General features: G+C 40.8%; 1 protein-coding gene across 2 annotated transcripts in view; it reads left to right on the forward strand.

The window, feature by feature from the left end:
* The first annotated feature begins 306 nt into the window (after nucleotides 1-306).
* The window catches only part of MBOAT2 (membrane bound glycerophospholipid O-acyltransferase 2), a 94,727-nt gene continuing 72,057 nt past the window's right edge, over nucleotides 307-22,976 (forward strand). The window contains exon 1 of one of the 2 annotated variants that reach the window (XM_087702783.1): nucleotides 307-412. In XM_087702783.1, the coding sequence (XP_087558909.1) occupies nucleotides 341-412 (72 nt within the window). In that variant the 5' untranslated portion in view covers nucleotides 307-340. The remainder of the gene's footprint in view (nucleotides 413-22,976) is intronic. The other variant, XM_087702785.1, reaches the window with a different exon arrangement.

Raw genomic sequence — 22,976 nt, forward strand, 5'->3', positions numbered from 1 at the left:
CCTCGGGATTGGTCAAGGAAGCCATCAATTGACCGGCCGAGTTTTTGCTGCCCTCTTCTTGTCACGCCGCCGCCACTCGGGCTTGGGGCGTTTTTGCGCGCTGCCGCTGCTGTTGCTTTCCATGTTGTGAGGCATTAAGGAGGAGGAGAGCGGTGGTGGTGGTGGTGGTTGGTGGTGGTGGTGGTGGTGGAGGCGGCTGGCCCTTCTCCCCTTTCCTCTCTCTCTCTCTCTCTCTCTCCCCCCCCTCCGCCTCTTCTGTCATCTTGGCTTGCTCCCCCCTCCTCTCAGCGCTTGGGGGTGGGTGGTGGGTGGGGCGGGGTGGGCGAGCGCCTTCTCCGCCATGGCCACCAGCACCACAGGCTCCACGCTGCTGCAGCCGCTGAGCAACGCCGTCCGGCTCCCCATAGACCAGGTGAGGAGGAGACCCCCCCACACGCACCGGGCGCGCGCGCGCTCAGGGAGAGCAGCCTCCCCCCCTCCCCTTTCGGAAGGTGGGGAGGGGGGAGGAGGGAGGAGAGGGAGGAGGGCGAAGGAGACGAGCCCTCCCGCCCCCTCCCACCCCCCCTCGCCGTCTCCGAGACCCTGTTTCCCCCCCCCCCCCCAGCATCCCAAAGTAGCAGCCCTGCCTGAAATGCATCCAGTGTGGCTTGTTTAAAAAAAAAAAGCTCTTCCTATTCGGTGCCCAACGGGGCGCGAACCGTCTGGGATTTGGGGGTGGTGGTGGTGGGGGGTTGTAGGAATGAGGAGGTCGTGATTGATGGGCGCCTTCGTCCTTTTTGTATGTGTGTGTGCGTCCCGTGCCCAGGGTGTGTGTAATTTGCTTGCTTTGCCTGCCGTTCAACCCTTTTCTCCCCACCCCGTGGTCCAATACAACGTCCTGGGTAACCTGGCTTGTTTGCTGAAATGCGAAGAAAGAAAGAAAAAGAAAAACGCCTACTTCAAAGTAGGCAGGTGATGAAAACAGACTTTTTTTAAAATTGTAGGCTTTGAACCCCAAAGGTCTGGACTTGTATTTGTATTTTCTTTTTTTAAAGTGGTGAGAAATTCAGGCTCCTTTAAAAAAAGTGGTGAGAAATTCAGGCTCCTTTAAAAAAAGTGGTGAGAAATTCAGGCTCCTTTAAAAAAAAAAACTGGGCTAAGATTCAGGTTGATCCTCCCCTGGAGGGTTAGGATTTCCTCCAGTATCTTGTTTGGCCTTAAGAAGTCAAGAGTGGCACCTGTCATCTCCTGGCTGGTGTGAGAGAGATTGAGATGCTTAGATACTTTAACGGGGCTTTAACAATTTGCAGTTAACAAATGGACAATGCGTTGTATGAATGGCACATACTTCTTCTGTATCTGGGGCTTTAACAATTTGCAGTTAACAAATGGACAAGGCGTTGTATGAATGGCACATACTTATTCTGTATCTTTAAATAGCTGCAGTGTGTTCTGACGTGGGCAGAGGGATAGTATCCTGGTATTTACACTCTGCTTTGTAAGAAAAGATGGAATGTTAGGTGGCTGTAAAGTTCATAAATGTCACAAGTTAGTTATTTCCCAGAAACAGGCAACACCTACTCCGGATGCTTAAAATTCACAGCAAAATTAGTATGTATTTTAATTAAGTTTTCCTCTTACTAAAAGTGGTACATTTTGTCACACAGTGCAGAAAGGAGAGGTGTGAAAATGTTAGTTTAAAAATTTCTTTAGCTTTCCCATTGTATTAAGAAGTGTTTATGGGGATTCAATATGGATGTGAACTTATTCAGAAAAAATGCATAGAAAATTATCTTTCTTTTCACTCCAAAATGTTTCCAATGACAAATATTTACCAATGTAAAAAAAAACATTTCAAACAAAACCATTGATAATTGAAGAATAAGAAACAGTAGAGAGAAAACACCGTTGAAGTTTTTTTGAGTAGCATTTATATATCAACACTTCGGTTCCTATAATATGATTTGAATAAAGTGGTACCGAATCACTTTTAAATTCAGCTGCCATTTTATTTAGAAATAGATAGTTAGATCACTGGCTTCTTGTTACAAAAATTGTGTGTGTTTTTTTTTTAAAAGAATGAAATCCTCAATATACAACATGGAAGAAATCACACCATGTATACATAAGGGAGTGTTTTGCGGTAGTGGTGAATAAATATCTAACTTGGGTGTAGGATGAGGGTGGAGGTTCATTCTATGAGTTTGTGGTTTGGTTTCCCACAAGGGCTGTTGCTGGGGGATGCTATGAAACATTAGGATATTTAAATCCCATTAATTTAATTGGAAGGTAATTTTACAGAGAGCAGTGAAGCCACAAACTCCTTAGTTTGAATGAATGTTATACATTGTATGATAGATATATATTTTCATATTGAAAAAGTTTGAGCAACATTGTATCCTACAAACTTAACTTGAGATAGGTTACATTTACATAGTTTAGAATTTACTCCCCACATTACTAACGGGACTGGTATTCAAACAATTAGCGGTCTTGTCAAAAATGTTTCATGCTGTACTTTACAGGAACATTCAGTATGAGTGTATCAGCATTATACCACTAATATTTCTTTTTTTTGCAGACAGTATGGATGTTACTAATATTTGCTGAGCATTCGGGGACTATATATCATTCATACACCCATCTTATTGCTATTTCTTATAACAAAACGGTTGTGGAAAATAAAATTTCCAATAGTAAGGACTCTAAGCGTGTAAAAAGCCACTTACAGCAAGACTAAAAGATCTGGTTTGCAAACATTTGAATGACCGATAGATGGCAGGTGGGAGTTAGAATTTTTACATCTCTTTGCTACCATCTACTGCTCCTCATCTAGATTTTTGCTGCCTAGATCCAATATTTATGCAATATTTCCTGTCAACATTGTTGGTGGATTACCTCTAAATTTTGTGATAAATACATTAAAATGCTTTCTAAAATTCTTTTACGGTGGACTAATAAATAACTGTACAATAATTCTTCGTCTCCAATGACTGTTGAACTATAATTAACAGTTACAATGTTGAGTACAATATTTAAACTGTCCAAAACTGACACAGCTTTATTTACTGTCTAAGAACTTGTTTAAAACTTTCATTAGAGAAGTCTCAGCAGGTCCTGAGTTGAACATACATTTGTGATGCTCCACAAAATACATAGGCACATGCAAATATCACTATAAACAGATGCTCCTTTGGGCTATTTTTCAAATGTTTTGAGTTGGAAGCTGATATTATTTATATTATCAACGCACCCCATTTGTACAATTTCATGTACTGAACCCTTTAATTCCTATACTGTGCATTTTTTCATCTGTATCCTTGGCTACCTTTGGGACCAATTTTAATAGGCGATTGTGCAATAGCACCCTTTATTTCTGACTTTGGATAAATATGAGTTGTTATTTCTTCGTTTTCTATACTTGTTACCTTGAATTCCTGCTCCCTTTATATCTTTATTTCTCCATTGTTTTAAGCAGCAGCAGCAACAACAAGGTAAAGATTTAAAGGACAAATCGTTGTTTTGTAACCTAAGGTGTCTCTTCCATTTACTGATTTTGGGGAATAGTTTACCCCTGCTCAATCCGATTATGAACACCTAACAAAGATTAATATTGCTATGGTTAGGATGGCAGCGAGTCTATAGTTGTGATAACTGTGGGCATTGATTGAATTTTGTTCATTTTGAAGCTGCAAAGAGTGAACCAGAATCAAAGAATAGATGGAATGACTTGCTATAAAGAGGGCAGTCCAGAAATGTATTAATAATTTCTGGATGACACTGAGAAGGATAAGCAGTGATGTCTTACTTTTGTCTTTGATATAAAGCATGGTGACGTTATTCTCCATTTGATAAAAAGGTTCTCCAGTTCAGTTGAAGTATACTTCTTTTTGCAATTTGTTTGATAACTAAAATCACAATCGGGGGCTTGTCCCTGACTTTAAAATAGAAACTGAACATCTGGTTTGGTTCTTTTTTTTTTCTGATTTGAAGGGTGTATGCTAAGCATACTTTTATCTTTTGGGGCAACAAAATAAGCTATGCTTTGCTTAGCATTAATATGCTAACTTAACACAAAGGAGTACTGTGTCAGTATTATAATTCAAGCATTTCCTTAGGCTAGCAATTATCCTAAAAGTTAAGTCAAATTTTGCTTGGGGTATAGTATTGTCACTACTTCAATCACAAATGTAGATGGTCTACATTAGAAACCTAAAGAAGGTGCAGTTTTAATACCTTTGGATTTACTGGCAGATTTCGATCCTAATGGCCATAGTTTCTTTCTGGGCAACCTGCAGAATTACGTTTTGGAATATTGTATTTTGATTACACGTGCTTTTTCTACTGGATTGTGGTTAGAAGGAGAGATTATCTTGTTTGGAACCATGGTTTGTTTGGCTTATGATATTCTATAGGGCAGTGTTTCTCAACCTTGGCAACTTAAAGATGTCTGGACTTCAACTCCCAGAATTCCCCAGCCAGCGAATGCTGGCTGGGGAATTCTGGGAGTTGAAGTCCGGACATCTTCAAGTTGCCAAGGTTGAGAAACACTGCTATAGGGCTATTTTATCTCCTGTGTTTTTTATAACCAAGCTTTAATATTTAATATTTTAAGAGCATGTTGTAGGTTCACGAAGGAAATGTTGCTGTAGTATGTTTGACCATTTGCAAAATCCTTATAAACCTATGCAGGCTTTTAAGATTTGCAGAAGATGCAGGGCATGTGGGAAAAAAGATATTAACTTAAATTGCACAATGGGACATGTTTGGAGTTCTGATTAGTTGCTACCCTTATTACTTTCTGAAAGAGTGCCCAGTTGCATCTTTTTAAATGTATCCTCTAAATCAGGGGTAGTCAACCTTTTTATACCTACCGCCCACTTTTGTATCTCTGTTAGTAGTAAAACTTTCCGTGACCCATCAAAACCGCGGAGGACAAAATCGCGCTCGACGAAAGCGCGCATTTGACGTCATCACAGCGCGACGGAAAAAATTAAAAATTGAAATAAAAATAAAATTAAAGCAAGCCGATTCACATAAAGGTAAGGGTTAGGTTTAGAGTTAGGGTTAGGGTTAGGTTTAGAGCGTTAGGGTTACGTTTAGCGTTACGTTAAAGTTAGCGTTAGGTTTAGCGTTAGGTTAAGGGTTAGGTTTAGGGTTAGATTTAGGCTTGGGTTAAGGGTTAGGTTTAGGGTTAGGTTTAGGGTTAGGTTTAGGGTTAGGTTTGGGGGGGTTAGGGTAAGGTTTTTGCTTTATTTTTACATTTTTCGATCACAGCGCGATGTTTTCGTCACGCTGTGATGACGTCAAATGTGCGCTTTCGTCGAGCGCGATTTTGTCCTCCGCGATTTTGTGGTGGAACCAAACTTTCAACTGCTCTAAATCAATGATAGTCAACCTGCTCCCTACCGCCCACTAGTGGGCGTTCCAGCTTTCATGGTGGGCAGTAGGGGTTTGCTGTAACTCTGCTTTATAAATTTTATAAAGTAAAGTTACTTCCCTACTTTATAAATCACCATTTACTGTGGAACCGGTGGGCGGTTAGAAAATTTTACTACAGAGATACAAAAGTGGGTGGTGGGTATAAAAAGTCTCACAACCCCTGCTCTAAATGGTTATTGGTTTTAATGTTTTTGTAATATATTGCCTTGCCCTACTACGTGATTATTTGAATTAAATACATTATTTTAATAGTACGCAGAAAGGTGATATGGAACGATTTTCATTACATAAAATAAATGTGCGAGACAGGTGGAAAGCTAAGAAAGCATTTTATCTAAACCGAGCAAGAAATTCTGAAACTGCCAGCACCACATGAGAAAGACGAGGAAGTGCAGAATCATGTGAGTGATTAACTTTTTTTTTTTTTAGATAAAGTGTGCTTTGGAATGCCATCTTAATTAAGGTTCTGTTTCTAATGTAACCTGCTATAGCGATGGAGAAAGATTAACTCTTCATTAAGAATATGTTTATTAGTGATTTTCCTTCTGGAACTGTAGGCAGTAGAACTAGGCAGAAATAATACGGCATTTTCTCCGTTCTTGATGAACTGAGTTCGAAAGGCAGAGAGTTCATGGAACTCTCAGTGATACAGTTTTTCCACATTGTAAAAGATAACTTGTTAACTAGTTTCTAGATCTATTCCGTTATTATCTTGGTTTTTTTCCCTTTGTGCTTTCAAACCAGTCTCGACCCTGGGCAAGTTCCTGCATTTTTTTAACGGCACTTTAAAATGTGGTTTGCCATTGTCTCTTTCTAGGACTGAGAGAGAGCATAACTAGCCCAAAGTCATTGGCTAGTTGTTGTTGTTTGCCTAAGGCACAACTAGTATACACAATCACTTGGGTTGTAGCCTGGTGCCTTCACACTACTCTAAATTGTCTCTGTCTTATCATATACTGCTTTTAACAGTTCTTGTTAAGTGTGTAGACTAATATTATGGATGCAATTCGGTAGAAGAACCTGATTAATAGTACTCCGTTATTGCTTGGAACAATTCACGGACATGAATAGCGTGACCCGTCAAAACCGCGGTCGACAAAAGCACGCTCGACGAAATCGCGTACCTGACGTCATCATCAGCGCGACGATAAAAATTAAAAAATAAATTAAATTAAAATTAAAATAAAATTAAAGCAAGCTGATTCACATAAAGGTAAGGGTTAAGGGTTAGGCTTAGGGTTAGGTTTAGGGTTAGGTTTGGGGGGGTTAGGGTAAGGTTTTCGCTTTAATTTTAAATTTACCGCTCACAGCGCGATGTTTTCGTCGCGCTGTGATGACGTCACGTACGCGCTTTCGTCGAGCGCGCTTTTGTCTACCGCGGTTTTGTGGTGGTACCCATGAATAGATGGGGGGGGGGTGGAATCCTACGTTTATATTTCTCTTGAAGAATGGCATCTAGATAAATCTCTTTTAATGAAATAATAAAGCCGTCCTTACTTCATAAATAGTCTTTGAATGTGGACAAAGTAGAGACAATGAACCGCATTGTAAAGTTGACTAAAATGCTTAATTTCCAATATGGCTTTGGCAATTCACCAGTATGTTGTTAAGATAGTTGTGCAAAATGCTGCTGTGTTTCATTTATATGGAGTTGGATTTTTTCGCCTGAAGCATGAAAAAAGGGACATTAAGGATCTAACCTGACTTGATGTGAACAGATAAGTTGTGGTCTAACCTGTTTGCTATTCATTGTGAAACTTCTCAAGCACGCCAACTATCTTTAGGGACAATTCTCATCCTCAAGGAATTCTAATTTTCATCATCACCTGTCATGTCCTTGTTGTGTGAAGATCTTCTTTGCTCCAAGGGTCGGTAGGCCTATGTTTTGTCTTTGTTTGGTGTGACCCCAGTGATTGCAGCAGGCAGAAGTATCTTCTGGCATTGCTAGGATTTTTGTTGTTGTTGTTGCCATAGAAATGGGTTGCTCTGATAGACAAGAGGTTCCCTACAGCTGCTAATCTCATGGTGGCAGGAAAAGTCATGATGATAGATCCTAGAAATCAGGACAAAGACAATCTAAAACCTTCCATCTCAATCTGGGAACAAGTTTTGAACTTAGTTTGTGAAGACACTTAAAGAGTTCTAAGCCAAAACTCCCTCCGGGTATAAAAGTGAGCTGTGAGGAATAATCGGGCTTAATAGAATCACTTACTGTGTTTTTTTGGCTGTGGGGAATAAATATAGTCAGCCTAAGAAAAGGATTTACATTATTTGTAATGAAATGAGCAGGTGCAAAAAGAAGGGTTAGCTTCACCGTAAAGGAATGTTTAATAACAATAAGCATTCCTTTTGTAATAATGTATACACAACATAAATTTGATATTGTTTCATTTTGCATTGAAGCAAATTACACGAAACATAGGCTTTAAAGGTGTGTACTCTCCTATTCTGTGCTCACATAGCAGCGTCACCCTTCACCTCCTACAGCACTAATGGTACACCAGAAGAAAAGGTGTGAGGAATAGGCAAATTTTAGCAACAGAGATTTAGTATAATAAGGCTAATTTGCACTGTTTATTAGCAGGAGCAATTTAATATGACTCCTAGTTAACCTGTGAATGTCAGCCTTTTGAAGCGGCACCACTGATACTGCAGAAATTGTCTACTTAGAAGTTCCTTTTACAACCTGGGGGTCTTTCTGATTGAAATAATAGAAATACAGGATTGCTCTAAGGGAAGGGTGTCAAACCTGCAGCCCACAGGCCAGATGTGCCATGAGCTGGCCACGCTCACCTCCAGTTTAGCAAAGGGGGGGGGGAAAGTCGCGATATGTCATATGACAATGTGACGCCGTGAGTTTGACCCCCTTGCTCTAAGATTTAATACTGATAGAATATATGAGAATACTGTTTTGGCCTTTGACTGAGAGTATTGCTCAAGCCTATACCAAGAATCTGGTGAACTAACAATCAGCACTAAATTGGTGTTAGATAAGAGTTAATGCAGTGTTTCTCAACCTTGGCAACTTGAAGATGTCTGGACTTCAACTCCCAGAATTCCCCAGCCAGCATTCGCTGGCTGGGGAATTCTGGGAGTTGAAGTCCGGACATCTTCAAGTTGCTAAGGTTGAGAAACACTGCTGTAGAGCATCTTTGTATCATTCCTAAATCCATATCCAAAGCAGCCTGGTTTTCTGTTCTGTGTCCCCTTTTGAACCTATTTTCACTTATTTTTAGATAAGAGTTAATGCAGTGTTTCTCAACCTTGGCAACTTGAAGATGTCTGGACTTCAACTTGAGAAACACTGAGTTAATGGAATTAAAGGGAAACTGAACTTGGACTATTTGTGGGAACCTAATGATTCCAGGCTGAGTCCTCTCTTGGCTCTGCCTTCTTTTTTCCCACGTGCTAGTTGCTGAGTTTCCAAATTTTGATCACCTGACAATGGGGGCACTCCAACAGTTGTACAATATGAGGACCGGTTATAAATCTTTTTTTCAGTGCTGCTGTAACTTTGAACAACTGGTAGTAAGTCAACAACTGCCTGTTGTTATGTGTTTTTCCGGTAAAACCGGTCTATCAGGGCATAGTTACCTGCTGTTGTTTTCTTAGCTGCAGGCTACACTTCAAATAACTTCTAATGCTGTAGAAAAATAGATAAATATTTTGATTTTAGAAATATGGGTGTCAATAGACGTTTAGGGAACAAAGCGATGAGAATTTATATACTACCTGGATGAATGGAGAGCTAGCAGCTGAATTCAGACTGGGATAGATAGAGCAAACTTTGGGGTGATGGGAAGTTTTAGAAAACTGAGAGTTTGTTGTAGGTACTGACACAAAATGGCTGTTGTGGAGGAGCTGATACACAAAATGAGCTTGTGTCATAACGGGCAGCCACAAGATCAGTTTATAAAGGAAGAAAAAATCCCTAAATATTGTTCTTGATCTCTCTCAGATATGAGGGCAATCCTAGAAAGACAGAGAATGCCATGCATACTCAGCCTAAGCTGATCCTCAAAATTTTTGTATGTTTTAATCAGAGGTGGGTTCCTACCAGTTTGCACCTATTCGGTAGAACCGGTTCGTCAAATCTACTGAACCGGTTAGAAGAGGTTCCACCAGTGGACCCGGAAAGCAGGCCACACCTACAGAAGAGGTTCCAAACATTTTTTGAAACCCACCACTGGTCCTTGGATAGGATTATTCTACACTATCATGCTCCTATTTATAAAACTCAGTGCCTCTGTGAAAGGTAAGGATGACTACTGCGTTTGTGGTGCAATCAGAACATTGCGTGTGTTGAAGTTGTTTTAACGCAAACCAAAGATGCCTTTTAAAAAACAAGTTGACATCCTATTCTTATGCATGTCAGTGCTGTGTGAGAGGTAATTTAAGGTGGTTCTGACAAGTGTCGTCGGCATCTTCATATCTGGTCACATGGGCGGCAAGCCACTCCCATCCGGTCACATGGGTGGCAAGCCACTCCCACAAAGGAGGCCACACCCACAGATCAATTTTTGAATCCCACCACTGGTTTTAATTTTCACAATTGGCTTATCTGTGGATGGCACATTTGTCATGGTATTTTGGTTAAAAATTTGAGGTCTGACGTATTCATGTGAGCATATACAAGAAGCATATACAGGAAACCTGCAACTATTAATTTATCAGGTAGTTAGTATAGAAGTTATAGAAGTATATGAGCTCTGGACTCCAGTTATACTTGTAATGTTAAATTTTATTATTATATTTGAATTGATACAGAAGGAGGGAGGACCTCTCTCTTAAAATGCTGTTTTGTATTAAGTTTTAATAGTTGAGTAGCTGGTATGGATTTCTTGCAATGCAAAATATTTAAAGGAAACACATCCAATATGTCCTATCATTCCCTCTCTCCCCCCTCAAGTCTACAGAAACTAAAATCTGTCATATAATTGTTGCTTCTTCTTCTAAATATTCTGAAGGCTGTTTTTTTTATTAATGTAATTTATCAATTACATATTATTTTGTACTTTAGCTAGAGTAAGACAATGCTTTTTGTTTTTTTAATAGTAATTTTATTGAAAACTATAACTATAATAAAGCTAATACAAATGTTAAAAATTAAAAAGAAGGTGTAGGGAAAGAAAAAGGTAATCTTCAACCTCTGAGTGCAGTTGGGACCAGAAATCTGGTCATAAGTCATTACGGTTGTAAAATGAAACACCCATGTACTGGAAGTGGTTTTTTGACATTTTTTTTGCCACAGTTGTTAAATATGGCAATCATTAAGGTAATCCGTTCATTCAAATGGCTTTTTTTTTTGCCAGAAATCAAATCCAGATCACTATGTTTGTTATTTATATATCCCTTTTCGTGGCACGACAAAACCGCGGTCCACTAAAGCGCGCCCGATTAAAGCGCGTACCTGACGTCATCAGCAGCGCGACAAATACGACCGTGGAGATTTTAAAAAGCGATTTTAAAGCAAGCCGATTCACGTAAAGGTAAGGGTTAGGTTTAGGGTTAGGGTTAGGTTAAGGGTTAGGGTTAGGTTTTACTTTGTAAAAAAAAAAATCAATATTTTGATCACCTTTTGGCTCTTTACTCCAGATTTTGTTTAAGTCCTTGACCTTCTATTAAAAGTTGTTTTTCAATAAGGATTGAAGGAACCCTCACTGTTGCTGCAAAACACATTGACCCAAAGGCTCCTTACAGCTGAAAAGCAATTACCAAGCAATTTCTAAAAGTGATTAGAAAAGGAAGTACCAAACTGGTGTCCTTAACAGTGCCAATAGTGCTTGGAACAAGACAAGATGGCTATTTCCTTGCTTCCCGGAGTCTTTTGTCTTGTGGATGCCTTTCAAGCAGCAACTATGTGGAACACTTTTGGGCAATCCTTGTCTGGAGAGGAATTACAGAATCAGTATACATGCTGGCTTTTTCTTTTATAGCAGTTGTCTAAAAGTGGAGGTGTCTTCAGGTTGTGTATGTGTGTGTGTGTGTGTGTGTGTGTGTGTGTGTGTGTGTGAGAGAGAGAGAGAGAGAGAGAGAGTGCCTCTGTGTGTATCACATGCATATGAATTTCTAAGGTTTTTAAGGATTCAGTGGCAAAATGCATCTGCGTTTTGTGTTTATGGCTCTTCATCTTTTCCCCTCTAGGTTTGAAAGGCAGACTTTGAATTAATATGTTGGTTTTATATTGTGAACAAAGAAAATCACCATATGGTTTTTTAAAACAAAACAACTGAATCAAATAACGTAAATGCTGACTAGTAACAAAACTTAGCACTAACAACTTTATTTAAAACATGTTTTTTATGTAGAAACACAGCTCACCACTATATTTCTAATTAAATAGCCTCACTAAATATTAGTGGTGGTTTTTCGGTGTTGTTCTTGAACTGAGGCATTTCATTTTAGACAATTCAAAAGGGAGAAATGTTTCCCTTTTCCTGCTTCTAGAGTTGGGAGCATTTAATTTAGGCTATTTGAGTGCTTAAAATGGGTTCTGTTTGGAATGTATAAATGTATATTCTACACCTCTTCATATTTTTGAATTAAATATGGATTACAACAAGCTATGCAAGGTAAGAACAGTTATTTTCATGTTCAATTTGCAATGTAGTGTAAAAATGTATATATTTTTTAAAAAAGGTGAGAGACAAAGGTATTCAAAGATCTTTTTTGCAGATGACATATTGAATTTCTACCTGGTCTAATGCTAGGTTAATGCACTTACATGATTTGATCTCTGCTTCATTGGCTTTCATTAAGTATAGCGACAGCCATTTTTTACCCATTCTGTAAGCTAGGCAATCTCACTGCTGATGGCTGCCATACTCCATCTAATTCCTTTTATTAATTTTCAGAAATATTCTGATGAGGAAACCATCACATTCCAGAGCTGTTGCATTGGGACCAAATTCAAGTGAGCCATGATGGTGCAGTGGTTAAAATGCAGTATTGCAGGCTAACTCTGCCCACTGCCATGATTTCAACCTTGACTGGCTCAAGGTTGGCTCAGCCTTCCATCCTTTTGAGGACCCAGATTGTTGGGGGCAATATGTTGACTCGGTAAACTGCATAGAGAGGCTTGTAAATCTCTGTGAAGTGGTATATACGTCCAAATGCTATTGCTGTTTAAGTGAGGGCAGAATTATGTTCATATTTGCAGGAGTCCATGGGATAATTTAGCAGGCTCCAAAGTTCATTTGGAGCCGAGGTGGCGCAGTGGTTAGGGTGCAGTACTGCAGGCCACTTCAGCTGACTGCTATCTGCAGTTCGGCTGTTCAAATCTCACCAGCTCAAGATTGACTCAGCCTTCCATCCTTCCGAGGTGGGTGAAATGAGGACCCAGACTGTGGGGGCAATATATGCTGACTCTGTAAGCCGCTTAGAGAGGGCTGAAAGCCCTATGAAGCGGTATATAAGTCTGACTGCTATTGCTATTGCTATTAAAGTGACCGTTTTTAAAAAAAGATCTTGCAATAATTATGATTCTTTTCAGCCACTAAATAAGTATTTTTAAGCATCGTAACTTGGGAGGGCAGACATGATTTATTCATTTATTTGTTCATTTTCATCTTTGTGATCTGATGGAGATTGTCAATCATCATTAGTCGGGTCTAAACAATTAAGTCTTCTGTTGACCTATTTTTGATTGTCTTCAATTTTTCTACATTTCTGGGTCTTATGTGTCCAGAATGTTTAAGCTTTAGCTTCATTATTAGTGCAGAATCTCGTGTTGAGATTTGTTCCTTCTGGCTGTCCTATGTGGTTTTAGTCATTTTTCTACAGCACTGCAATTCAAAGGGATATTTATTTTCTTTTTTTCAGCAGTTTTGATGCTTCAGCTTTTCACTGGCACAGGGGAAGCCCAGTTGTAGAATGTTCGCCTTATGATAGGCTTGTTTAATTGTGTTTAAAAGTAGCCACTTCCAACATATCAAGGGTAAGCTGATTATAAAAATAGATATCTTAAGAATTGTCTAATTCTATGTATTGTCTAAATTCTTAGGCAGAGATGGGGTTACAAATAGCAGTGGTATTTTATGCATTTAGCCAATCAATTAAAACTTAAAAGTCACCCAAAGTTTTGTATATGGCAAATTGCCAGAATTGGAGGCAATTAGATTTCTTTTGAAAACTCTGCTGATTGCCAGGGAGTATTGCTCTCAGTCCCTTATCAGCTGGGTGAAGTGAAATAACATTTTTGTCATCTCCCTCTATAACCCAGCAAAAAATGACTTTCAATTTAGCTCCAATAAATCTGTATTGGATACCAAATTTGCATGCCAATGTTTTCATCCATTTACACCATGGGCTTCAGTTCTTGATACGATTGGGACAAGATTACCTTCTTAAGGAGAGAAGAAAGGAGGGAAGGAAGGAGGGAAGGAAGGAGAGAAGGAGAGAAGAAAGGAGGGAAGGAAGGAGGGAATGTAGGAGAGAAGGAAGGGGGGAAGGAAGGAGGAAAGGAAGGGGGAAACGAAGGAGGGAAGGAGAAAAGAAAGGGAAGGAAGGAAGGAGGGAAGGAAGGAGGGATAACAAACAATTGTAGTTAAATGGAGGTATAATGATGGCAATATGTATAAATATCTGAGTTAAAATACTTCAGTTAATATGAATTATACTTGGTGACTGTGGAAGAGATGCACGAAAGTCTTTTGAAACCAATTGATACACTTTCTACAGTATGTAAAAAAGGAAGATTTTATGTGTTGTGTTTGTTTTGAAAAAAAATAAAATAATAATAATAATAATAAAAGATTACCTTCTTAATCAGCTGTACTGTTGGTTTTAGAAACCCAAAGTATGTGATATACTTATGCAACAAAATGCAATAAAATGCTTTTATTAGAAAGAATCTAAACCCATCAACAAATTGCTAAGCAAGAACACCTGAATGCTGAAGGGTAGAAAACTCTAAAATAATATGAACTCCCGTATATTATTTGTTCAAACAGGAGGAAAATTGCATCTTAAAACGAGGGCAAGAAAGCGTGAAATATGCCACCCCGTGTTTCTTTAGAATAGGGCCACTTTTGAGAACTGTGTGATTTTAATCAGTAAATTAATAAAGTGCAGATAGCCACAGTTTGAGTCACTTTATTCAACAGGGAGTGTTTGCTTTCTGTGGGCAGGGCTGCACTTTCTAATAAAATTATTATTTGCCATGCCAAGAGCAGCAGGTGACGGGTGGCAAATAAGAAAGGATGGAATTTTCCTTTTTTTGGGCTGAGAAAGTTTTAAAAAAAATAAGTTTAAAGCTTTCAAAGTGAGAGCTCACCAGCTGTACTGTATTTTCGTTTTCTGTCCTGTCCCAAATCAGCAGGAAATTGTGCTATCTTTTTTGTGTGTGTGTGCTTCTGAATGTTGGCAGCATTTCATGAAGATCTCCAGAGGCCACAAAAAGGATTTTAAAGGCTTTACAGGTAGTCCTTAAACTACCTAGAACTGGGGCTGGAATCTCAGTAGCCTTCTGAATTTATTATTATTATCAAAATTTATATGCCGCCCAATCCCGAAGGACTCCGGGCGGCTTACAAAAAAGAGAGGGGGAAAAAAAAGACAGTTTAAAATCACAACACCACATACATTCATTCTAATCGGGGCTGGACCTCAACAATGAGGTCAACAGCCCCAGGCCTGCCAGAACAGCCAGGTTTTTACAGCTTTCCTGAAGGCCATGAGAGTGGGCGAGGTCCGGATCTCTGGGGGTAGCTGATTCCAAAGGGTCGGAGCAGCCACAGAGAAGGCTCTCCTCCGGGGGCCCGCCAGCCGACACTGTCTGGCTGACGGCATCTGAAGGAGGCCCAATCTGTGGGATCTTACTGGCCACTGGGAGGTATGTGGCAGCAGGCGGTCTTGAAGGTACACTGGCCCTAAGCCATGTAGGGCTTTAAAGGTAATAACCAACACCTTGAATTGCGTTCGGAGACCAATAGGTAGCCAGTGCAGCTCGCGGAGGACAGGTGTAACGTGGGTGTACCTCGGTGCACCGAATATCGCTCGCGCGGCCGCATTCTGGACTAGCGAACGCTTCCGAACGCTTTTCAAGGGTAGCCCCATGTAAAGCGCGTGAAGGATCATACTTTTTACCATTGCTGTGTCCCAAGGTCATGTGATCACCTTTTGTAGCCTTCTGACAAGCAAAATCAACGGGGAAGCTATATTCACTCAACAACCAGGTTACTAACTTATCAACTGCAGTGATTTGCTTAACAACTGTGGCGAGAAAGGTTGCAAAGTGGGGCAAAACCCATTTAAAAAAATGTCTCTCTTATCAACAGAAATGTTGGACTCAGTTGTGGTTGTAAGTCAAGGACTACCTGTGCTTAGGGCACGGATCATAAATCTCTTTATTCAGCACTGTTGTAATTTTGAATGGTGCCTGAAACACTAAGTGAGGACTACCTGTACGATTGTCACTCTTTTGAAATGGGTTACTTAAATGTTTTATGAATGGCAGCATTTGGTTTTGACCAATATGTATCTTTAGTCTGCAAGAAATAGAGTAGGAAAGGAGAAATTCCTTGTCAGTGGAAACTGTTGTGACCTCCCTCGTCCCACACCAAAACACTCCAAGCCAAAGATACTTTACGGAACTTATTAATAGACGGACAGTTCTCCAACTTTTAGTCAATGCGTTGACTTCTGCAAAAGGGGCGTGTGCACAAGCAGTCCTTTTATAGTCTGGAGAGGAGCCTAATTACCACCAGCTGAGTACAATTACTTCCTGTGACTGCGTAACTGTTCCTTACGCTTATTAGCTCTCTGGTGCTAGGCATCCAGGAACAACTCACTGCTGACGTCAGGATCACACTCCCTTGTCTCCTCCCCACTGGTCCAAGGCTCAGGCGCCTCCTGGTGGCCAACCAGCCTCTCTGCGCCCTGCTCGGAGTCGGAACCCTGTCCCGGGTCCTCCACATCCTTCAAAGCCGACTCATAGGGCCCCTCGCTGTCGGAGTCTGGTGGCAGCTCCAATGGCTCCTGCTGGGCCACAACAGGAAACCATTGTAATATTTCGAAATAATCTCCTTTTCTGGCTCGGGATAACAGAATAACAGAGTTGGAAAAGACCTTATAGTTCTTCTAGTCTAACCCCCTGCCCCAAAAGGAGACCCTGCACCATTTCTGATGGATAGATGATCACATATATGGGAAGAAACAGAGCTGGAAGATTTGGGTAGTCTTAAGAATGGTTTTATTGATCCAGTCTTTGGCCTTGTAGTTCAAAAAGGATTGTTATAATTCCACTCTCTTCAGTGTTTCAAGGATTCTATTCCAGAATTTCACAGCCAATAAAGCAGAGAGAGAGATAGGTGTTTCATGTTTATGTAATTAATGGAAACTGCCCCCAAATTCCAGCCCGTAGTGATTGTTTTAAATAGCTCCTTTATATGAAAGTTTTGCTTTCTCTCCTGAACTCCTTTTACATTTCTGTAAACAAGTAGCCTTAGGATGGCCCGGCATATCAAATTGTAAAGAATTAATTCTCATTTTCATAAGAAATGTAGTGCAGTAGCTGTTTTCAAACTTGTCAACAATTGAAGCCTGCACTGTTTTTCACAAAAGAAAATCTCGTCTCTTTTATACTGAAAAAGCTTGAGAAAATTAAATGAGAATCTTGCCACCTTTAATCACCTATATACAGCTTTCTCATCTGAAGGTAGATTATGCGGTGGAATTATTATGTTAAATGTTTTATCTTTATTCAAATTAAGATCACTATCAGAGTTCACTGTTAGGCTTGCTCTTTGACTTAACCACTTAATATCTCACCACAAAACAATAGCAATAGAAGTTAGACTTATATACCGCTTCATAGGGCTTTCAGCCCTCTCTAAGCGGTTTACAGAGTCAGCATATCGCCCCCACAGTCTGGGTCCTCATTTCACCCACCTCGGAAGGTTGGAAGGCTGAGTCAACCTTGAGCCGGTGAGATTTGAACCGCTGAACTGCAGATAAGAGTCAGCTGAAGTGGCCTGCAGTACTGCACCCTAACCACTGCGCCACCTCGGCTCAAGTCAGACTACGTCTAGAAATGAGTTTGCATGCGATTTAATATCAGTGATGGCTTTGTGTGAGATTTATTTATTTATTCATTCATTCGATTTATGTCCTACCTGATTTCACTTGAATGCGTATTTGGAATGTTGAGCTACACCTGGAAAGGCAGGATATAAACTTAACAAACTGAGTTTTGAAATAACTGGGAAAAGGCCTTCCACATTTACAAAATGTTGGCAATGAGACGAGGGACATATTTGAGAATAAAGTATTAGTATGCCAGGATTATTTTTAGATCGTTCTACCTACTGTTGTGCTCTGAGGAAGCTAGCAGTTTTCTTTGTGTCTGGCCACTTGGAGTGTACCAAAAGAAGTATCAGCAGGTATTTTGGCAACCTTAGGCATCCTGATGGGAATTCCAAAGATAATCCCTTTTTAGCAACCCTATTAGGTGCTGCAAAATATATTTGATGTGATTTCAAACTCTTGCCAATCTCCTCCCATTTGCTTATTTGAAACTTGAGTTTCCTCTTTGGTTATGGTTTAAAAAATCCAGTGGAACAACGGTGGTTGGAAAATTGTCTCCAGAATGGTTAACTTGGCATCCTCACCCATGCCTATTTTTTCGACTATTGCCCCAAATTTTTGTTCTCTTTTGCCCTTTGTAAGATAAAGAATATGGTTAAAGATTTCAAGTGTTTCCATCATTTTGTAACTCATCCTTTAATGGTGATGATGATTATTAAAATGGCCTTTAAAAGAGCTCTAACATCTCATGTAGTCCTCAACTTACAATCACAATCGAGCCCAAAATTCCTGTTGCTAGGCAAGGCTGTTGTTCAATGAGTTTTCCCATTTTGCAACCACTTTGCCACAGTTGTTAAGCAAATCACAGCAGCTGTTGAGTGAATCATTCAGTCATTAAGCAAATCTGACTCCCCCCCCCCCCTCCAATGACTTTGCTTGTTGGAAGTTGGCTGAGAAAGTTACAAATGGTGATTACATAACTGTTGTGGCCCAGCAGGAGCCGTTGGAGCTACCACCAGACTCCGACAGCGAGGGGCCCTATGAGTCGGCTCTGGAGGATGTGGAGGACCCTGGACAGGGTTCCAACTCCGAGCAGGGCGCAGAGAGGCTGACTGGCCACCAGGAGGCACCTGAGCCTTGGACTAGTGGGGAGGAGACAAGGGAGAGTAAGCCGGATGCCAGCAGTGAGTTGTTCCTGGATGCATGCCATCGAAGAACTAATAGGCGTCAGGAACAGTTGCGCAAATACAGGAGGTAACTGCACTCAGCTGGTGGTCATTAGGCTCCTTTCCAGACTATAAAAAGACTGCTTGTGCAGACACCCCTCTTGCAGAAGTCAACGCAGGAATCAATGTCGGAGAACATTATGGTGAGTTTGGCATGCTGGATTGCTGCCAAGCCTTATCTGTGTTTATTGCTGCCCAAGCTTATCTGTGCCGGTTTGCTGCCAAGGACCTGTCTGTCTGTTAATTAAATGCCGTAACTTATCTCTGGCTCGGAGTGTGTGTTGGTGTGGGACGAGGGGGGGGTCAGAACACATAACTATGGGACAGTGCAAACATCATAAAAATGTGCCAGTTGCCAAGTACTCAAATCTCAATCCTGTGACCATGGGGATGCAGCGAGAGTTGTTAAGTGTGAAAAACGGTCATGTCCCTTTTTTCAATGCCGTTGTAAATTTGAAAAACCACTAAATGAACGGTTTTAAGTCCTGGATTTACCTGTGTCTGGTTGACCTTGACTGTTTGTCTTATTGGCGGGTTTTTAATTTTTTTTTTAAAAAGTTGCTTTACTCAACACCGTTGCATAGAAAGGCAGGCTATACATTGACATGATGAATTAATATAATAAAAATATCCAGCCTAAAATATATTTGCAGAGTGCAATGACCTTGTCCTCTTTACTGCAAAATGAAGGTTGCATTTGAAGTCAGGTGAGCTTTCTTTCAAAGGAAATTCAGCATAAATTTCTTTGATCCCCACCCACCTGGTTTCAATAGGTGGGAGGAATAGAAAATCGATCCCTGTTTGCCTTACTAACCATTCACCAGATGGGAAAAGTACATATTTCCCAAATAAATTGACCCATTCTTGTTTATATAGCGGTTAGGCAAGCATTCATCAAACCTTTATATGGCTATTCATTTCTGAATCATAGCCTTAACAATGGCCCTTTCTAAGGCTAGATAAAACACGAGGGGATCCTCCCATTTGAAAAAAGATTCTGTAATCAGTTTGTATTCTTTTTTTAGGGTGGGAACTATCTCCCTAGATAGAACTGTAACAAAATTGGGTCAAATACTACCCTAACAAGTCCCGCATTAGTAACTTAAATCTGTAATGGGAAAAACATCTGGCACAAGTACTGGCTGAGATATTTTAATTGTTGTAAATTGAAAAGCTGCAGTAGGTCGGCATTCTGTACGTAACGAAAGTAATGTGGGAGGGAGGATTTTTAATCAATACTTTCAAAGCATGGAAAGCTGTTTATATATGTATGAGTAACAAAATAATTAGGTAGCATTTGTAATTTCTTTACTTTTGCATTTGTAACGGCGTTTACAAATAAAGTGACTTTACTTTCTTGCTCCTTGGTGCGTAAAATACTAAGCCCCGAACTTTATCTAAGCAGTGAACTTATGTAGGTTTCTCGCTATCTCCTTTGTAAGTATTTAGTCTGAATGCTGTTGTTTCTTTTGTGTTTGCACGTATGTGAGAAAATGAGAAAACGGAGTGAAAGTGTATGTGAGCCTATGAAAGGCAGGAGCAGAATCAAGATATATCTAACTGAATTTCTTAGTTTGATAACACTTGCTCTTTTTTTTCTTTTGGAATTATCTGACTATTGTTTCATCATTCTGCTCCTTTGCAATACTTGAAGCTACATTTAAATCTGATTTGAAAAGTGTCATACCACGACACAAACCAGGACTTTGCAAACCGCTTCTCAAAGAGAAGGAACGGAGGGGGGGGAGGGATGGACTTCTTCAGACAAGCGCAGAAAGGCCGCTCTCCTTGATGCACTGCAGGCGCAGCCTCGTGGGTAAGATGTCCTACCAAGACAAGAACATCCCTCGGATCACAGTGAGGTGAAGTGCGCTCAGGAATATTCTGCCAACCTTGGACAGCCGAGGCGGGGGAGCAATGTGGGTGGGAAAGCTCCAAAAGTCCGGCAAGAAGGGGAGGGGGCGCCTGGTGGGTGGGTGGGGGGCACAGCTTCCCTTTCAGCCTCCGAAGCCACACCCGCTCAGCTCCCGGGGATGGTTTCCCAGCCGGCTGCCGATTTATAAACAGAAATTGACTATCTTCTTTTAAACTTTCCATTTCAGTGAGAATTTAAGAAGTATTAGAAAAATTCTCATTGAAATGGAAAAGTCACATGGCGGCAGTGCGTGGGCTTCTGACTAACTCATCGCCTGGCCAGGGTGGCGGGATTGTCTTGGAGTGTCTCCCAGCTGGGAAGGGGCTCCAGGATAAAGCGGGGCCACCAAAAGCCCAACTGCAGCCGGCAACGGGGCACGAAGGAGCGGCCACCCAGCAGAACTAGGAACGTTCCCAGGTTGGTGGGCTGGTGGGGAAGTTGTACGGGCCTGGAGGCAGCAGGGAGGCGGGGGTCGAGCTGTCCTGGGCACCTGCAATGGGTGGCAACCTGCTGCCCGCAGCTCTCGGAGGAAGGAAGCAGGGAAGTGAGCCCCGGGCCTCATCTCTGCCTCCTTCCTCAAGAGCTGGCTTCGGGGATGGCCAGCCTCTCCCACTACTGCGCCCTTCACTCACCTTCCACCCGGAGTCTCTGCCGGCAGGGTGCCTCCCATTTTGCTTCCCACAAAACTGGGTGCAGCAGAACATACAGCGAAGATGTGTCCATGTCTTCTATTACTATCACCACCAGCAGCAACAGCATGGTAGCAGTGGTGGCGGCTGGTCTTTGCTTCTGTTCCCCGTGGTTTGTAGCCTGGCTGGAGATAAGCGCCGCTGAAGTGGCGCTTTGCTTGCTGCAGATCGGACACCAGGGAGGCGGGAGTAGTGCTGTCCGGGTTTGGAGAAAGGCGGCCAGGGCCGGGCTGTCGCACCCAATCCTCCACTGACCCTTAAAGAAGAGGAGGTGGGGGATGATTTGCTCGTAGAACCAATTCGTGGCATGACAAAACCGTGCTCGACTAAAGCGCGCCTGATTAAACCGCGTCGCTGACATCATCAACAGGGCGACAACAGCGAGCGCGGAGAAAGAAGGGCGCTTTAAATAGCGCTTTGAAAGCAAGCCGATTCAAGTTAAGGTAAGGGTTGGGTTTAGGGTTAGGTTAAGGGTTAGGTTTAGTGTTAGATTAAGGGTTAGGTTTAGGGTTAGGTTTAGGATTAGGTTTAGGGGGGTTAGGTTTAGGTTTAGGGGTTAATTTTAGGTTTAGCGTTTACAGCGTGCTTCTGTCTCTGCGCTGTTGTCGCCCTGTGATGACGTCAGCTACGCAGTTTCGTCGAGCGCCCTTTAGTCGAACACGGTTTTGTGGTGGAACCGAACCAATTATCTGCCACTGCTTCTTCTTTCAGTAATGCAATTTATTAAGGGGAATAAGAGAAGGTTGTCCTATCTCTCCCTATTTATTTTTATCAGCATTAGAAGGATTGGCAATACAAATACATCAAAAAAATAAAATTCCATCAGAAAATAAAATTCCATCGGTGAAATTAATTGCACGAGAACATGAACTAGAACTATTTGCTAATGATATTGTACTAACGAATTGGTCAACCCGAAGTCTCCTTAAACATGCTGATAGAACTGTGTAGTAAGAGATTGGAAAGATCTTAATTTTTCATTTTAATAATAAAGTCTTGCATTCTGAACAACTTGCTGATTTCCCATTGAGTTACCAAATATTTTAAGTTCTCTTGGAAAATGCTTATTTATGTGGGCTTGTGTATCAACCTCAATATGGAATCATACCCTCTCCATAGATGGGAAGGAAATATAAACCTTTCTGAAATCCATTTTAAGCAGCTAGCACAACAGTAAAATCTGATACTTAGAATTGCTAAACCATCTCATTATTTTGAATTCTACAAGTTCCTGAATGTAATAGTTGGCCTTTCATTACACCGTGTATAATTTAATACTTCAGTGAATACCTTATTTTCAATAAAGATTGAAATCTCTAAAATAGAAAATCTAGTTTAATAAAATATTCATTTTCCCCGCTCCAATTCAGAACCAAGAGAAGTTTTAATTTCTTTCATCTAGAAATAGGTGTTGTTAAGTGTTGCCAGGCTGATGAACATTTTTAAGAGATCTTTGTTCCTTTTAGTTAAGAAAAACTAATTATTTGATCTTTTTATAGTAATATTAAAGCCCATGAGTTGATACAAGTTATTTTCACCCTGTAAAGTTCCATATCAACCTGAATTTTTCCTTCGTTGAACCTTTTACATCTTCTCTTTCATACTTAATTGGTTTAAATACCTTTAAATACATAAGCAGCACAGCCACATAGGATATACCCAAATACCTTTCTTTTTTAAAAAGTAAAATGTTGCCTTATA

The sequence above is a fragment of the Thamnophis sirtalis genome, unplaced genomic scaffold (assembly GCF_051295495.1).
Source record: "Thamnophis sirtalis isolate CommonGarterSnake01/CBP01778 unplaced genomic scaffold, rThaSir2_p1.2 scaffold_16, whole genome shotgun sequence".
NCBI classification, from domain to species: Eukaryota; Metazoa; Chordata; class Lepidosauria; order Squamata; family Natricidae; genus Thamnophis; species Thamnophis sirtalis.